At 48.9% G+C, this 17,511-nt stretch overlaps 1 protein-coding gene across 5 annotated transcripts in view; it reads left to right on the forward strand.

Annotated features, from left to right (window-relative positions):
* LOC116269515 overlaps positions 1-16,847 on the forward strand; it is a 32,422-nt gene extending 15,575 nt beyond the window's left edge. For 3 of the 5 annotated variants that reach the window (XR_004177132.1, XM_031652565.1, XM_031652566.1), the window contains 3 exons: positions 270-385; positions 10,056-10,518; positions 15,880-16,847. Coding sequence is in view for 4 of the 5 variants with exons in the window: in XM_031652566.1 (XP_031508426.1) it covers positions 270-307 (38 nt within the window). In the remaining variant the exon portion in view is untranslated. Of the gene's footprint in view, positions 1-269; positions 1,147-6,809; positions 7,746-10,055; positions 10,519-15,879 lie in introns of those variants that run through there. The other 2 variants (XM_031652567.1, XM_031652568.1) reach the window with 2 other exon arrangements.
* The last annotated feature ends 664 nt before the right edge of the window (positions 16,848-17,511 follow it).

Below are 17,511 nucleotides of genomic sequence, written 5' to 3' on the forward strand. Positions count from 1 at the left end.
TTTGAGTTCTGTATTAGCAGGTGTTTCACGGTTGAGGTAAACTACATCTTGTTGAACTTCTGTAAGCAGAACCGATTACAGTCTGGCCTAATGGCCGAAGGAGCTCGGACCAGTGGCCTGGCCTCGTGTCTGTGTTCTGAGACAAGCAGCCCAGGGTCAGAGCCGTGCTTTATAGATGAAGTGTGCACACCAGCCCCTTGCTTTATGTGAGTTATTTCTAGTCCCGAGAGTAATGCTTCAAGAGAGCCTTTCACATTCCCAATTTATAGATAAGAAAACCGAGGCCCGGAACAATGAAGGAAGCTGAGACCGCACAGGCCATGAGCGTCCAGGCCCCTCTGAGACACACCCGGACACATTTCCCACAGCAAGGCTCCCTGGGAAGGTGAGTGTTAGAAGCTGAGCATTGTCTGGAGAAAATAATAGTTAATGGGGGAAGGAGGCAAACTCCCCAAGGGGAAAACCCTTTCCCACCTGCCCTGGGTCTCCGTGGGAGCGAGCCGTGTAGACAAAGCACCAGCTGAGTTGTTCCTCATGGGACCTTGACCACTGCCCCTCCTGGTTACCCTGTGCTGTCTGGAGGTTGAATCGATGTTTGCCACTCCAAACCAGCTCTCCCAAACCTTGCACAAAAGGTGTAATGTTTGATGAGCTGTGCAGAAGCAGGCTCACTCCCCAGGTTCTCTGACTGTCCATCTTTGGGACACGGGGAGCTGTTGATGTTTGTCAAGTTGGGTCCATCCTTGGGAGTTTTGAAGGTTGTAAAAGGCCCACATGGGGAAAGGGCACTTCCTAAGGTTATTCCCACCTAACTGAAGGTCGTGGACCGGAGTTACAGGACTGGAAATACTCTGTTACTCAGCATGGAAACGGCAGAAATCCTGGAAGACTGCACTTTTCCCGTCCCACAGTATCACTGCTTCCCCGAGATGGTGGAAGATAACATGTTATTCATGAGGGCTCAGCTGTTAAGATCTAGTGCGTGTAACCTCTGGAAGCTCTTAACTACAGCATGCAAATGACAATACTGTGTGGTTAAAAATTTAGCTGAGGGGGGCGGGCATGGTGGCTCACGCCTATAATCCCAGCACTTTGGGAGGCTGAGGCGGGTGGATCACAAGGTCAAGAGATCAAGACCATCCTGGCTAACACGGTGAAACCCATCTCTACTAAAAATACAAAAAATTAGCTGGGTGCGGTGGCGGGCTCCTGTAGTCTCAGCTACTCAGGAGGCTGAGGCAGGACAATGGTGTGAACCTGGGAGGCAGAGCTTGCAGTGAGCCGAGATTGCACCGCTGCACTCCAGCCTGGGGGACAGAGCTAGACTCCATCTCAAAAAAAAAAAAAAAATTAGCTAACGGGAACCAATGTGGCTGTAGAGCACGGGGAAAGTATGTTAAAAGTTCACCAGGCCGGGCGCGGTGACTCACACCTGTAATCCCAGCACTTTAGGAGGCCTAGGCAGGTGGATCACGAGGTCAGGAGATCGAGACCATCCCAGCTAACATGGTGAAACCCTGTCTCTACTAAAACTACAAAAAATTAGCTGGGCGTGGTGGCGGGCACCTGTAGTCCCAGCTACTCAGGAGGCTGAGGCAGGAGAATGGCATGAACCTGGGAGGAGGAGCTTGCAGTGAGCCGAGATCATGTCACTGCACGCCAGAGCGAGACTCCATCTCAAAAAAAAAAACAAAAAAGTTCACCAAAGGCGGATCATGTTCGGATTTTTAAGTGAGAACCGAATGGTGGTTGTTGTATAGGAGTGGGGTGTGCCATGCCCTATGTGAGGAAGGGACTGTGTGGTCCCAGCCACCCTGCGAACTCCCCCTGCCCCAGTGAGTCATCCCTGCTGCACTCGCCAGCAGTCTGGGCCCGTTTCCATTGCGGCTCTGGCGGGTGGACTCTCGTAGCACATCCACCTCCATCACCAGACCAGAGCTCCTTTCTCTCTGCAAGAAAGGCAGCCCACAGCACATGGTCGGCAGCTGCGTGGGCACTGAGTCAGCGCTTGCCCCTTGACTTCTCCCGTTAGCCTCGTTGCCTCCTTGTCCCACCCACAGAATCACAGTGGTAACGCCCACTGCACGGGGAGGAACTGAGCACGGTCTCACTAACTTAGCTGACGCGTCTCCAGAAAACTCGATGTGGCTCAGCAGTGAGCCCTCCAAACAAATGACAGACAGAGCCGCCAGCATTCTCTGTAATGCCAAGACCTGCTGGGCAGCATGCGTGGCCTTGGACGGGAAAGAAGGCAGCTACCGGGGCTGCGTCTTCCTTCTTTTCTAGCTACTTTTCTCTGCCTTTTGTAATTTACTTGTCAAGATCAGATCTCAACATAGAATACCTGATATTCTCAGTGTTTGATTCTCAGCAAGTGCGTACTTCATACCAGTCAAACAGCTTACATAGAAGTGGAATGTTTCATGATTGCCTGGAAGTCTCTAAACACCCCTTTCTTGGTCTAACTCTGATGCTGTGGCTGTGTGATCTGTCTTCCTCTGGCTTCTACATGAGTGGACATGAACCTCTTTGGAACCTCTCACCCCTTTGAGAATAGAATGAGAGCTGTGGACTGTCCCGCCACAATTCCACAAACTGGGTAATACATAAGGAATAGCAGTTTTTTTGGCTCATGGTTCTGGAGGCTGGGAAGTCCAAGACATGGTGCCAGCATCTGGTGAGGGCCTTGCCCTGGTGGAAGTGGGGGCAAGAGACAGAGAGAGGCCAGGTGCGGTGGCTCATGCCTGTAATCCCAGCACTTTGGGAGGCTGAGGCAGGCAGATCACCTGAGGTCAGGAGTTCAAGACCAGTCTGGCCAACATGGCAAAACCCCGTCTCTACTAAAAATACAAAAATTACCCAGGCATGTAATCCCAGCTACTCAGGAGGCTGAGGCAGAAGAATCACTTGAACCTGGGAGGCAGAGGTTACAGTGAGCTGGGATTGCACCACTGCACTACTCCAGCCTGGGCAACAATTGCAAAACTCCGTCTCAAAAAAAAAAAACAAAAACAAAAAGAGAGGAATGGGGACAAACTTATCAGGAGCCACCTCCCTAGACAACAAATCCACTCCCGATACAAAAGCATGTTCCATCCACAGGGGCAGAGCCTCAGGCTAACCCCCTTGGAAAGGCCCCAGCCCTGTTACAAGAGCAACTCAGCTTCCAGCAAATGAACTCGGCGGACACAGGCAAACCACTGCGTTCAGAACATTGGCACTTCTCATTTGAACTCTATCTTCACACACCCTGCATGGAGTGGGAAGCGCCCTCAGCAAATAGTCAGATTCATGTGGCTACACTAAGTTTTTCAGTTTGCTTCCCTTATTGCAAGGGTTTTGTCCTTCCAGTTTCTGTCAGCTTCTGGGTGATCTCTAGGGCCTTCGAACTGTTATTTTAATATCTAATACAGAAGTTGTCATGGTTATTAGCAGGAGAGTTCCTCCAGTAAAGGCAACTCTGCCGTGGCCTAAAACAGATTATGCAAAACAATTTCACCATGTGGATGTACATTCAGATTATGGACTGATACATAATCAAAACCAGAAATCTTTACAAATGGAGAAAAATGTATTTTCCTACTATTGTTTTTTTTTGTTTGTTTGCTTGTTTTTTTTGTTGTTGTTGTTGAGGCGGAGTCTCGCTCTGTCGCCCAGGCTGGAGTGCAGTGGCCGGATCTCAGCTCACTGCAAGCTCCGCCTCCCGGGTTTACGCCATTCTCCTGCCTCAGCCTCCCGAGTAGCTGGGACTACAGGCGCCGCCACCTCGCCCGGCTAGTTTTTTTGTATTTTTTTAGTAGAGACGGGGTTTCAATGTGTTTGCCAGGATGGTCTCGATCTCCTGACCTCGTGATCCACCCGTCTCGGCCTCCCAAAGTGCTGGGATTACAGGCTTGAGCCACCGCGCCCAGCCTCCTACTATTGTTATAAAACAGTTCGGGCCACTTCTACTTCCTAGTATCCCTGGATTGCGTAACACTAACAGCTGCGGTTCAGTTGCACATTCTGCATCTAAGGAGCAAGGGCGGGAGCCGAGCCTTCCCGCCTTGCATCTCCCTGTCCTCGTGCTTAATCTCAGCAGCATGACATCATACTTGCTGATAATTCACCTGAGTGACGAAAATAATTTTTATAAGCATGTCACAAAAAGGAAGGAAAAGTTTCTTTTCCCTGCTTTCATATTTGAACTAAATGAAACTCTGGAAGTTTTCAATAAAATGAAAAATAATTTAAATTGGAGAAAAAAATTCTGTTCCAAAGTCTCATCCAAATAACTCTTTTCTAAAACTGCGGCTGGGCTCCCAGAACTGCCAGAGGGACTGGGCATGAAACGCGCTGGGCGGCTCCGTGCGCCCGTGTGCACTAATACTGCTTTAATTGGATTTTGCAAACACTGATGATGTCCTCTGACACACAGCAGAGCAATCTCAGGGCGGTCGAGCGAAGGCCAGCACTTGGAGCTCTGACACATCCGTCATAAAATGCTCAGCCGGGCTGGGAAGTAACCTTAATACTTCCACTGTCTTCCCAATCTCTGCCTCCATTTCATTTGTCCCTAATCCCTCCGGCGGTACTTGCAACATGTACTTCAAATGTCCTCTCTCTTGTGCTCAGTCCAGTCTTACAGTTACCATAAGAAGAAAAAAACACATTCCTTACACAACAAGAAGGAAAACAACACCTCTGACCTTGAGATCAATCAAAGTTGACACGGCTGTCTTTTCCCTGTTTGCAAATGAGTTCAGTCACCCGTCCGAGGAGCCAGAGTAAAATAAACACTTCGGTGGTCACTCAGGGCAGAGTGTTATGGCACAGAAGTCCCGATGAGTGCTTTCAAAGGACTGCTGTGCAAATATTTACAAGCTCTTAGAGCCTCAGTCCAGTCCCACTTGTGAGCCAGGGATTCTGATAATTCATAGAACGACAGAACCCCAGATTTGGGAGGGATGGAAGATATTGCTTAATCCAGTGTGTGACACTCATCATGGAATTTTCCCTTAAAACACCCCTGAAAGATGGATGTCAGTGTTTGCCCTGTGGCAGGAGCTCTGGCTTCCAAAAGCACTCTCCTACTGATGGGAGTGACAATGCTTAGAAATTTCTTTTTGCATTAACTATTCCTTCCAGAACCTTCTACGCATTGGTCCTTGATCTGTCCTTGAGCTGTGTAAATGTATAGTTATCTAATCCATAAATAGAGGCATGCAAGAAAGTACTTTCTTTAAAGTCAGTTTACATTCATGTCTAAGCCTTTTTCCATCAGCGTTGTGGCAACACTTCATCTCCCTCGTTATTAGTTCCCGGTCACTGTCCGACGGCGCCGGGACAATGAAGAGGTCCCTGGAGTTGGCGCAGAGCCAAGCACCCAGGGACCTCCCACAGGCATCAGTCAGGGCTCATGACTGCCGAAATGCTCCAGTCCCTTGCCTTCTGTGTGGGCGTGCCGGTCACCAACTCCCTCAGCTGCCCCTGCGGTCCTCTCTTCTGGACATCTCCATAAAATGGAAGTCAGCCTTCCTCTAATCTTGGGATACTTCCATTCCTTTCTTCCCAGAACAGTTCTTTTTCTCCTAATTTTCTTTTTTTCTTTTTTTTTTTGAGACGTAGTCTCGCTGTGCCGTTCAGGCTGGAGCGCAATGATGCAATCTCGGCTCACTGCAGCCTCCACCTCCTGGTTCAAGCAATTCTTGTGCCTCGGTCTCCTGAGTAACTGGGACTACAAGCGTGCGCCACCACACCTGGCTAATTTCTGTATTTTTAGTAGATACTGGATTTTGCCATGTTGGCCAGGCTGGTCTCAAACTCCTGGCCGTAAGTGATCAACCCACTTCTGCCTCCCAAAGTGCTGGGACTACAGGTGTGAGCCACCGCACCCAGCCTTTTCTCCTAATTCTTAAAAGCATCGCTCCTCTATCTATCCTACCACTAAATTCTTCCAAGCTTTTATAAAAGTCAGGAAGAGCCCTTGTCATCAAGCTTTCTGGAAAACACCCGCAGCAGCTGAATTCCAAGTCTGAACCGTCACCTGGAGTGGAGCTGGGAGATGGGAGAACAAACCGGGAAGGTAAACGGAGGGAGACAGAATATAGATTGTCACCGCCTACCTTGTAAAAGGAACCATTTTTCCCCTTACTTTCCCCCCCAGTATTTTTTTTTTTTTTTTTTTTTTTTTTTTGAGACAGAGTCTCGCTCTGTCGCCCAGGCTGGAGTGCAGTGGCCAGATCTCAGCTCACCGCAAGCTCCGCCTCCCAGGTTTACGCCATTCTCCTGCCTCAGCCTCCCGAGCAGCTGGGACTACAGGCGCCTGCCACCTTGCCCGGCTAGTTTTTTGTATTTTTTAGTAGAGACGGGGTTTCACCGGGTTAGCCAGGATGGTCTCGATCTCCTGACCTCGTGATCCGCCCATCTCGGCCTCCCAAAGTGCTGGGATTACAGGCTTGAGCCACCGCGCCCGGCCCCCCCGAATATTTAAAAAGATCTTTCGTGTTTGCCTGAAATTCTATCCAATCCAGAAATTATTCCCATTTCCTTCCACTATTCCTCATAAGACAGAGTTCCTGGTGTTTTACCCTACCTCAGTCTGCACTTGTCTGCCCATGTCTCTCTTAAAATACAGTGCCAGGGCCCAAGTTCAGCATGGAAGGTGTGTTCTACCAACGCAGAGGGTCACAGGGCTTGGAGAATAGCCATTGTTTTGGGGAATGTACTATTAATAAAGCGTAAGATCATAACAGCTTTCTCCCCAGACACAGCATTCTGTGACTTATATTGCATTTGCAGTCAGATAGAACTGCCTATTCTCTTTCTAGCCCTTTCTCCAGGATGTGTGCTCACTGTCACGCAGAAGCCATCATACGCAAGGGCGCTCACACCCACAGCTACCAGACTCTGAAGAAGATGGCATTTCTTCCGGTGTTGCCATCACTTCATTCCATCGGCCAAGTTCTTCTTTGTGGCTCAAGGAATGTTAGCTCTTTGAGATATCATCAACAAAGCACGTGAAATTGTCAGAGGATGAGCTTTCAGGAAAATCCTACTGACAACAGCCAAGTGGAAGTCAGAGTCTCCGTCCTCAGTGACCTGTCTTTGTTCCTTAGGTTACAGCACCCTCATTCACATCTTCTTTCTGCGGCGGTAGTCAAGATGCTTACGTGGGGTAAAAACCCTATCAATTCAGGCTAATTGGAGGGAAGGCCGTGGAATGAGGGAAATGTCAAGTATATTCAGTAACCAAAAAGTATGCTAATAAAGGGTTGCTAAGTAGAAAAACATTCTTGGAAACTATCTCTAAGAACTATTTTAATTATCACACAAACTGCTTGTATGGTGCATCTATAAAGTTTGACCTCAGTTTGTTCTCAAGCAGCATTACTTGCTGGGACAGCCTTTTTATGAGCTCAATGCCGCACTCCTACTTGAGCTCAGTATGATTAGTACAAATTACAAATTACCAGGTTTCATGTTAATGAGATTTTCATGCCATAAGGATTACAGGGTCTTGGAGACAGAAGGAATCTTAGTGGGAATTGAATCCAATCTTTTATCCATTTCTAGAAGCCTCTGCTTGACTGTTTCCTGAGCCAGAACCACACATATGAGAGGATAACGCAGTCCATCAAAAACACTGCTCTAGAAAATAGAAAACGGGGCCGGGCATGGTGGCTCACGCCTGTAATCCCAGCACTTTGGGAGGCCGAGGGCGGTGGATCACCTGAGGTCAGGAGTTCAAGACCAGCCTGGCCAACGTGGTAAAACCCTGTCTCTACTAAAAACACAAAAAATTAGTGGAGCATGGTGGCACATGCCTGTAATCACAGCTACTCGGGAGGCTGAGGCAGGAGAATCGCTTGAACCCAGGAGACGGAGGTTGCAGTGAGTGGAGATTGTGGCTGGGTGAGGAAGCTTAATGGAGATGGTGTGCTCACGGAATTCCCGGCATTCCTCCCTCTGTTGCCTGCTGAAGTCCGGGGTTGCCTCCGCCTGGCCCAGTGTCAGGCTGGCTTCTGACTCTCTCGGCAGTAAGGGTTGAGTCTCCTCCCTAGAGCTCTGTGATTTCGTGACATGCCTTGTGGGTCTTGTTCATTCTTTGCTCAGGCTGGAACTCATTTATTTTAAATGTTTTAGCTACTCACTGAACCAAAAATGTATCTTTATTCTTTCATTTTTCATCTCTTTGTCTTTTGGTTTTACCTTCTGAGAGTTTTTAAAGATTTTATCTTCCAACCTTTCTTTTGAGGTTGGCGTTTTTGCTCTCATAGTTTAATTTTTTTTGCACAAGCTTTTGTTTCCTTGAATACATTTCTTTTTTAAGTGTTCTGTTCTTGTTTCATGCGTTCGATATCTACTTCTCTCTCTAAGGATGTAAATTCTAGCATTTTTATTCCTTGAGGTGTTCTCCCTGCGCGGCGCCCATTTCCTCCGAATGGCTTTCTGTTTGTCCTGTTTCTGTGTGAACTTGACCGTGGATGCTTTCCCCAGGAGTCTGAAGATTTGGCGCTGTCCACCCAGCAAAGCAGCCACTACCAGGCTGACTGCAGCTCTGTGTGTGGCCACATTGTTCTGTGATCTTGGGGGAAGCCTCATCTGAGACGCCTTCCTGTTAGGATCTTCGTGGCTTTCCAAGTGGATGAATGAGGTCCTTTAAAGGAAAGTGTTCAAACGCCTTGTCTGGGAGACAGTAATCCTTTGGCTGCCAGTGTTTCGAGAGCCAAGTGAGGAAGAGGAGGTGGCCTCAGACTCAAACCATCCCGGGAGATATCTCTCTCTGTGTGGTCCAGAGAATACACCTTCTCCAGGCGTCGGCCACCATGGGGAAGAGGAGGTGGCCTCAGACTCAAACCATCCCAGGAGAGACTTCTCTCTGTGTGGCCCAGAGAACACACCTTCTCCAGGCGCTGGCCACAGCGGGGGGGTTACTCACCTTCTGTGAGAGGTGGAGGAGCAGGCTTCTTGCCCCATCTCCAGCGAGCCTTTTATTTCAGGCCTGCCTTCACCCGACACCCATGGATGCTGATGCTCCCGTTCTATGCCTCTCGGGTTTGAGCTGCAAATGTGCTTGCTTGCGGCTCCACTGTCCTTCGGCTTCCTCGGTAGGATGTGCGGACACCACTGGCCCAGCTCCCACGGCTCCTCGCCCATGCCTCCTCTTCCATTTTGTTTGTCCTGAAAGGGTTGTACCACATCCTTCTTTCCTCCTGTTTATCAAGACAGGGTCTGGCTCTGTCACCCAGGCTGGGGTGCAGTGGTACGATCATGGCTCACTGCAGCCTCAAACTCCTGGGCTCAAGTGATCCTCCCACCTCAGCCTCCTAAGTAGTTGGGACTACAGGTGTGCGCCACCATGCCCGGCTATCTTTTTAAATTTTTTATAGAGATGGGGTCTCACTATGTTACCCAGGCTGGTCTTGAACTCCTGGCCTCAATCTATTCTCCTGCCTTGGCCTCCCGATGTGCTGGGATCACAGATGTGAGCCACCACACCCAGCCTCCTCCTTCTTCTTTTTCTCCTTCTCTATCTTCGTCGCCTCTAGTGTCTTTTTAGAGAGATTTTTAGATAGAAGCAAAATAAAATCACACACACACATACACACACAAAACCCACACATACAAGAACCCACGGGTGTATTCAATTCATCTACACCTAAGTCCCTTTCTGCTTTTTCAAACAACGTTATGCTCCAAATAGGGATAAACTGAAATAATGAGTGAGTCCATGAAGCCTCTCTCTCCCAAACAGCAAAGCCGCTGCCGGGAAGGGGCCTGAGCTCTGTTTCCATGGTTGCTTCCTTTGCTTGTTTGACATAAATCAGCTGAGGATTCTAAACCAAAATGTCACCTGCTTAGTTCTCATGCTAAGCAGCAGACGTCAGTCATCTCCCAACGTGTGACGTCACCGTGTTTTCTTTACGGCGTCGGGTCTTGCTATCTAGTAGGTGCCCGTTAACAAATGTTTGAACAACTTGGCGAATAAACAACTGTTTCATCGATTATTTAACGAATCAGCACCTGGTGAGTGCAGAAATGACTCTAAATGGCATGTTTCCTTTCTTCTTTAGTTTGTTCCTGCTTCTATACAAGTATCTGTCAGTTGTTGATTCTTCCAGAGCGTCTGCTGTGTTCTTGGTGTCTCTGACAAGACTGTAAGCTGCCTGAAAATACGGATCGCCTTCGAATTGTAGAACTGAGAAATGGCGGGGAGCAGGCACAGTGTCATTGAGATGATCCAGGAGCCACACAGAGGTGGGGAAATGAGAGCAGAGAAACTGGCCCTGGCCTAGGCCCAGGGGGCCTCGGAGTCCAGGCGGGACCTTGGTCTCTGATTGTGCCTCAGAAGTGAATCAGCACCACCGCCTTCTGTCCTTGGGATGCTCCACTGAGCACCACCGTGGGATTCGCCAACAGCCACGCAGGGCCCTCAGCCCGGCCTCGCCCCACGGGCACTCCTGGCAGGACAGACAGACACACGGCTGGAAGGATGCGTTCTCCCAAGGAAACTGGTGCTGTGTGGACCACAGGCAGGTGGGTGCTGAGCTGTGAGGACCTAGCAGGTGCCCCGTCCACTCCCAGCCTGACCCTGCATGGTTCCCAGGCAGTCATCTCGGGCCTCAGCGTGTAAGGCAGCCCCGGGTGGAGGCCTTGCCTGGGATTATGCGTCATAGCCTGTGCGTCTACACCATTACAGCCTGTCAGTATTCTGTAAGCCTCACTCCCAGGGCTCCCATGGAGGCCTGGCCCCGCAGTAGGTGTTGATCCTGTCCACCCAGCTCAGAGCTGTGCTGTCCTGAGCTGTCCACGCCCACGACAAACACACGACTGCTGAGGTCCCTCTCTCCCCACAGCCCCAGCACCCCATAGTCAGCATAGTCCTGGCCGCTGTTGCCTTTTCATCACAAACACCCTCATTAGTTAGCGGGGCCAACAGCATTATCCTCAGAGGCGTTAGGAAAACCGCTGTCACTCTGGGCACACACTTGGACCCTGTGTTTTGTGGCCCATGACCTTTAAAGTCGATGTGGCCCTCGACGTCTGATACGTTCATTGAGCCAGATCTCTGCTAACTTCAGCACATTCCAGTTTTTATGGAGCCCAAATTGCTTATCTCCTGCAACAACATTTGACATCCTGGTTTCAGGTTCCTTCATCTATCCTTGGCCCTAATCCACAGATTTCTGGGGACTGTGCCCTAGCCTACAGAAAAAAAAAAAAAAGGAAAAAAAAAGAGATGTAACTAATGTTACTAAAATGTTACTAAAATCATATTTTAAAAAATGAATCTGGGCTGGGCGTGGTGACCCATGCCTGTAATTGCAGCACTGTGGGAGGCTGAGGCGGGCAGATCATGAGGTCAGGAGTTCAAGACCAGCCTGGCCAACATGGTAAAACCCGTCTCTACCAAAAATACAAAAATTAGCCAGGCGTGGTGGCGGGCGCCCATAATCCCACCTACTCGGGAGGCTGAGGCAGGAGAAAAATCTGAACCTGGGAGGTGGAGATTACAGTGCGCAGAGATCAGGCCACTGCACTGCAGCCTGGGCAACAGAGCGAGACTCTGTCTCAAAAATATAAATAAAAAGATTCAGATCACCCTCAACTCATAGCCAGGTTTCTACATGGGGGCATTTACATTTTCAGGCCTTAGAGCTTGCTTATGGAACTTACCATATTCTCCCTGCTATGGCTTCAATGTGTCCCCCAAAAAATACATGTTAGAAACTTAATCCCCAAGGCAACAGCACTGGGAGGTGGGGCCATATGGGAGTGTGGGGGTCACGAGGGCTCCACCCTCATGAAGGGATTAATGCTGATGCAACTTTGAGCCCGTGCTCTCTCTTGCCCATGTGACTGATGCCTTCCACCACGTTATGACACGGCAGGAAGGAACCTCGATCTTGGACTTCCCAGCCTCTGGAATCATGAGCCAAATAAACATAGACTATTTCTTAATTACCTAGCCTGTGGTGTTCTGCTATAGCATCACAAAACGGACTCAGACACTCTTATATTGTCATTGAAGGCATCTTTTCCTCTTCATTAGGCTGAATTTGTGAACTCCTGGAAGATGCGGACCATAACCCATTCATCTTTCTATTTCCCACACTTCTGGTTAGACACCAGAGGAATTATGACATTTTAATATATCCAAAAGCCCCCAGGAGAACAGGCAAATGCCCGGCCCTGTGCTGATCATTCAGATTCTGCACATTGGAGGCAGGACCCCAGCTCTCCAAGCCATGTGTGACAAGTGGTGCTCAGAGCACATGTCAAGAAATAGCAACGTGGTGGATAAGAAGCACGTGTTTAAATGAACCAAGAAAGAAGATGATAGGGTGAGAAAGATCCACAGTCACTCACTTGTGAAGTCAGAGTGTCTCTGGAACTCACGCTTCATGAACTTGACATGCTTCTGTCTTTCTACCCCGTTTTAAACATATGGTTAAAAATAGCAGGTCACTGTGGTGATCCTGGGGTGTGGGGGAGGACCAAGGCCTGGACTACCATGGTATATGGGGTGCAGAGAGCAGGCATACGGCCACAGGCTGGAGGAAGGAGAGGGAGAAAGGAAATGCCATGGCAAGTGTGGGAAACGCTACTGCTGCACAATTTAGCACAAGCTTAGAGTGGAGAACAACACCCAGCTATCACCTCCGCTTCTGTAGGTCAGAATTCTGTGCACGTGAAGCTCAGCCCTCTGCCCAGGGTCTTGGGAGGCTGCATCTGGAGTTCAGGTGGTCTTCCGAGCTCACTGAGGCTGTGGCAGAAGTCAGACCCTGTGGTTGTCTGAGGGAGGTCCCTGGCTTTGGCTGGCTGTTGGCCAGCGGGAGTTCAAAGCTTAGGTCTCTGCATTCTTCCTTGAGGCCAGCCAGAGGAAAAGTTTGCTTTTCAAGGGCTCACCTGATTGGGTCAGGCCTACTCGATATTATTTTTCTTTTGATTAACTGAGTCAGCTGGCTTGGGACCTTGATTCCATCTAAAAATCCCTTTTACCACATGACATAGCATAATCACAGGATTTGTATCACACCAAGCTAACAGGCTTGTCGCACATACAACAGGAGGAGGGTCACTGAGGACAGTCATCTCTGTGTCAAGGAAGCCAAGTTCTTATTTTGAGCCCTGACCTCTTCCTTGGACTCTTATGGACTGAGTTGTGTGTCCCCAAATTTACACGTTGAAGTCCTAACCCCTATGTGACTGTATTTGCACATGGGGTCTAGATGAGGGTAATAAGGTTAAATGAAGTCATATTGTTGGGCCCTAACCCAAAAGGATTGGTATTCTTTTTTTTTTTTTGAGACAGAGTTTCACTCTTGTTGCCCAGGCTGGAGTCCAATGGTGTAATCTCGGCTCACTGCAACCTCTGCCTCCTGGGTTCAAATGATTCTCCTGCCTTAGCCTCCCAAGTAGTTGGAATTACAGGCATGAGCTACCACACCTGGCTAATTTTTTTTTGTATTTTTAGCAGAGATGAGGTTTTGTCACGTTGACCAGGCTGGTCTCGAACTGCTGACCTCAGGTGATCCACCATCCTTGGCCTCCCAAAGTGCTGGGATTACAGGTGTGAGCCACCGTGTCTGGCCTAGGATTGGTATTCTTATAAGAAGAGGAGATGGGGACACACAAGTGCACAGAGGGAAGATGAAAGGAAGACACAGGGAGAAGTTGCTGGGTATGGTTTGGATATTTGTCTCCCCAAACCTCGTGTTGAAATGTGACCCCCAGTGTTGGAAGTGGGGCCTAGTGGGAGGTGTTCAGGTTATGGGGCTGGATCCCTCAGGAACGGCTTGGTGCTGGCAGGAATGAGAGAGTTCTTGCTCTATGAGTCCCCCCAAGAGCTCATTGTTGAAAAGAGCCTGGTGCCTTCGCCCCTCTCTCATCTCCCCTCTGGCCACATGATCTCTGCACAAGCAGCTCCCCTTCACCTTCCGCCATGAGTGGACCTTCCTGAGGTCTCACCAGAAGCAGATGTTGGCACCACACTCCTTGCACAGCCTGCCGAACTGTGAACCAAATAAACCTCCTTTCTTTATGAATTACGCTGCTTCAGGTGTGCCTTTATAGCAACACAAATGGACTAAGACAACAGCCATCAGCGAGCCAAGGAGAAATATGAGTTTCTGACCTACATCATTTTCCTTCTCTGAAGAACTTCTTGTAACATTTCTTACAAGGCAGATCTACTGACAACAAATCCCCTTAAGGTAATTTCACTGGACATAGAACTCTAGATAGGTGGTTTTTTCTTCCCACGTTCCAGCAGGCATCAGTGGCAGTTTGGTGTTCCTGCTGGTACTGGATCCACACGGCGCTTCCGCTCCGTTCAGCTGTGCTCCTGTGCGTGCTCCTGCCTCTCTGGGGCTTTGGGCAGTGGTTTTTCCCTATGCCTTGATTCTGTGGCAGACCAAAGAAAAGGCGTCGATTTTCAGATGGTTCAGTTTTTTTCTTATTCTGAGAGTATAAGTGATGACATCCCAGCTCCTTACACGCCAGACTGGAGTCCTGAATGCTCTATGGGGTCCACGAAATTAACCATATTAATTAAATAATGAATTGATCAATCATCTGGTAATGACCCTCTCTTCCATTCTTTTTCTCTTTTCTTTTCTTTTTTTTTTTTTTTGAGACAGAGTCTCACTCTGTCGCCCGGGCTGGAGTACAGTGGCGCAATCTCGGCTCACTGCAACCTCCGCCTCCCAGGTTCAAGTGATTCTCCTGCCTCAACCTCCAGAGTAGCTGAGGTTACAGGTGTGCTACCACACCCAGCTAATTTTTTGAATATTTTTAGTAGAGATTGGGTTTCACCATGTTGGACAAGCTGGTCTCAAACTCCTGACCTCAAATGATCCACCCTTCTTGGCCTCCCAAAGTGCTGGGATTACAGGTGTGAGCCACCGCACCCAGCCGCACCCAGCGCCTCTCTCCGATCTTAGGGGGTGAGCCACCACACCCAGTGCCTCTCTCCATTCTTAGTCCACAGTTTACATTGGAGGTCAGTCTTGCTGTTGCACATTCTATGGGTTTGGACAAATGTATGATGACATGGATCCACCACTACAGTATCCTACAGAATCATTTTACTGGCCTAGTAATCTTCTGTGCTCCCCCACTCATTCCTCCCCGTCTGTCAACCCCTGGCAATCACTCACCTTATTACTGATCTTATTATTCCCAGTTCCACCTTTTCCAAAATGTCCTGTCGTTGGACTCATAGAGAATGTGGCTTCTTTAGATTGGCTTCTTCCACTTAGTGACATGCATTCAAGGTTCCTCCATGCCTTTTCATGGCTTGTAGCTCATTCTTTTTATTGTCGAACCATCTTGTTTCCAACAACTGCAATACATTTCATAATGAAGAATGCCCATGTGTGGGTGATTCATGAGGGGACATGAGGAGATGGGGTTGACGAGGAGGTGGGTTGACGAGGAGGTGGGATTGACGAGGAGGTGGGATTGCTGAACCAGCAGGAATGCCTGCTTTACACCTTTCACCAACAAATGCTGCCAAATTTCCCTTCCTAACCGTTGCATCACTAGGGGAGAATACGCATATTTCCACACCCTGCAGCCCATTGTCGCACATTTTCAGGAATAAATTTTCCAAACTTCTCTGAGGGTGTCCTGGGACCACATACTCTATATCCAAACTCAGCCAGCACCCACTGTCAACCACACCTTGTCCACCTGCCCTGCCCTGCCCTGCCATCTCCAGGGACTCGGCGGCCACCAGTCCAGGGCTGTTGCCTGCGGGGACCTCAGGTGGAGCGTCCTTCCTCCACCCAGAGACGCCACAATTCCAGATGCCACCCCTCCTGGCTGAAGGTGCTCCTCCCAGGCTCTTTGTCCTTCTGGTCTAATGTGTTTTGTTTCTGTCTGTTCTTTCAGAATTAATGTTTCATGTTCGACCTGAAGTCTCTGATGAGTCCTTTAAGTCCACGCTGGGACAGTGGATGATGTGGGCAGCAGGCCTGTGACTCCACGTGGACCCCCATGAATGTTGTCAGCGTGTCTACGCGAAGCTGTGCCATTTACAGGAGAAACACTGGGTGGTGAGACTTGGATGAGGTCAGCAGAGAAAGCGGCTGAACAGATTCAGCTGTCCCCTCAGGTGACTGTGGAGCTATGAAGACCTGAGGCAGGTACTTCTGTGCTAGCAAGGAAGGATGTTTATGATATAATTTGAGGGGAAGATATAAATCAGAGGTGTGGGGTGTGCAGAGGCCCCTGCCTTCCCCAGTGGGTGGACAGTACCTACACTGACACCCCCAGCAAGGCTGCCCAGGTGCTTTTCTTGGCAGCCATCAAGTGAAAGGTACTTGCCTTAGGCTGCAGGGTGCTTAAACATTTCAAAGGTCAATTGAAGAAAGAAGTAGAAAGAACATTAGGAGAGGTAGTGGTGCGTGCCAAGGCACTGAGTGTGAGGAACAAGGTGCTTTCACGGGGTGTCTGTGCCCAGGTGCAGCCGGCGTCCCTGGGCCTGACAGTGGCCGGATAGGCAGGTCTCAGAAGAAGCGTGTTTGCAAAGCACCCAGCCAAGCCAGGGAGCAGCCGACCAGCAAAACCAGCACCCAGCCAAGCCAGGGAGCAGCCGACCAGCAAAACAGGTCAGCTCTCGGGGACTCTTCAACCCGAGGGCTGTGGGGAGCGCTGCGTGGATTTTAAGCAAATCCAAGTGACAAAACCAATGGGCATTTAGAAATATCATCACAGTTACACGTAGAAAACTAACTGGAGGCCAAGTAACTGGAGGCCAAGCACCGTGACTCACGCCTATAATCCCAGCACTTTGGAAGGCTGAGGCAGAAGGACTGTTTGAGCCCAGGAGTTTGAGACCAGTCTGGGCAACATGACGAAACCCCATCTCTACAAACAATACAAACATTAGTCAGGCATGTGCACACTTGTGGTCCCAGCTACTCAGGAGGCTGAAGAGGGAGGAGGGCTTGAACCCGGGAGGCAGAGGTTGCAGTGAACCAAGACCATACCACTGCACTCCAGCCTGGGCAATAGAGCCAGACCCAGAAAAAAAAAGAAAAGAAAAGAAAAGAAAATTAATTGAAAAGAGTAAGATTACAGGCAAGAATATTTTATAAAATCTCTAAGCATGATTCAAAAGGCCAAAATCATATCCCCCAAAAGCTTAGATTTAACCTTATCAAATTTTTATTATATGTGAGTGTCATAACAACACAATTAAGTCTACATATAACCCAAAAAATAATTCCATCACATATTAAAAAGCGTTTATATTTTTGGTATACAAAGTCCAACAATAAAATAAGAACACCAGCTCCAAAATCGACAAATAAGGAATTTGTATAAGTATCTAAAAACATTCATTATCAATCCCAAAATTGCCAATAGAATAATGAACTATAGGCCGGGTATGGTGGCTCATGCCTGTAATCCCAGCACTTTGGGAGGCCGAGGTGGGTGGATCACTTGAGGTCAGAGTTCGAGACCAGCCTGATCAACATGGTCTTTACTAAAAACAAAACAAAATCAGCCAAGTGTGAT

Source organism: Papio anubis, chromosome 11 (genome assembly GCF_008728515.1).
Source record: "Papio anubis isolate 15944 chromosome 11, Panubis1.0, whole genome shotgun sequence".
NCBI classification, from domain to species: Eukaryota; Metazoa; Chordata; class Mammalia; order Primates; family Cercopithecidae; genus Papio; species Papio anubis.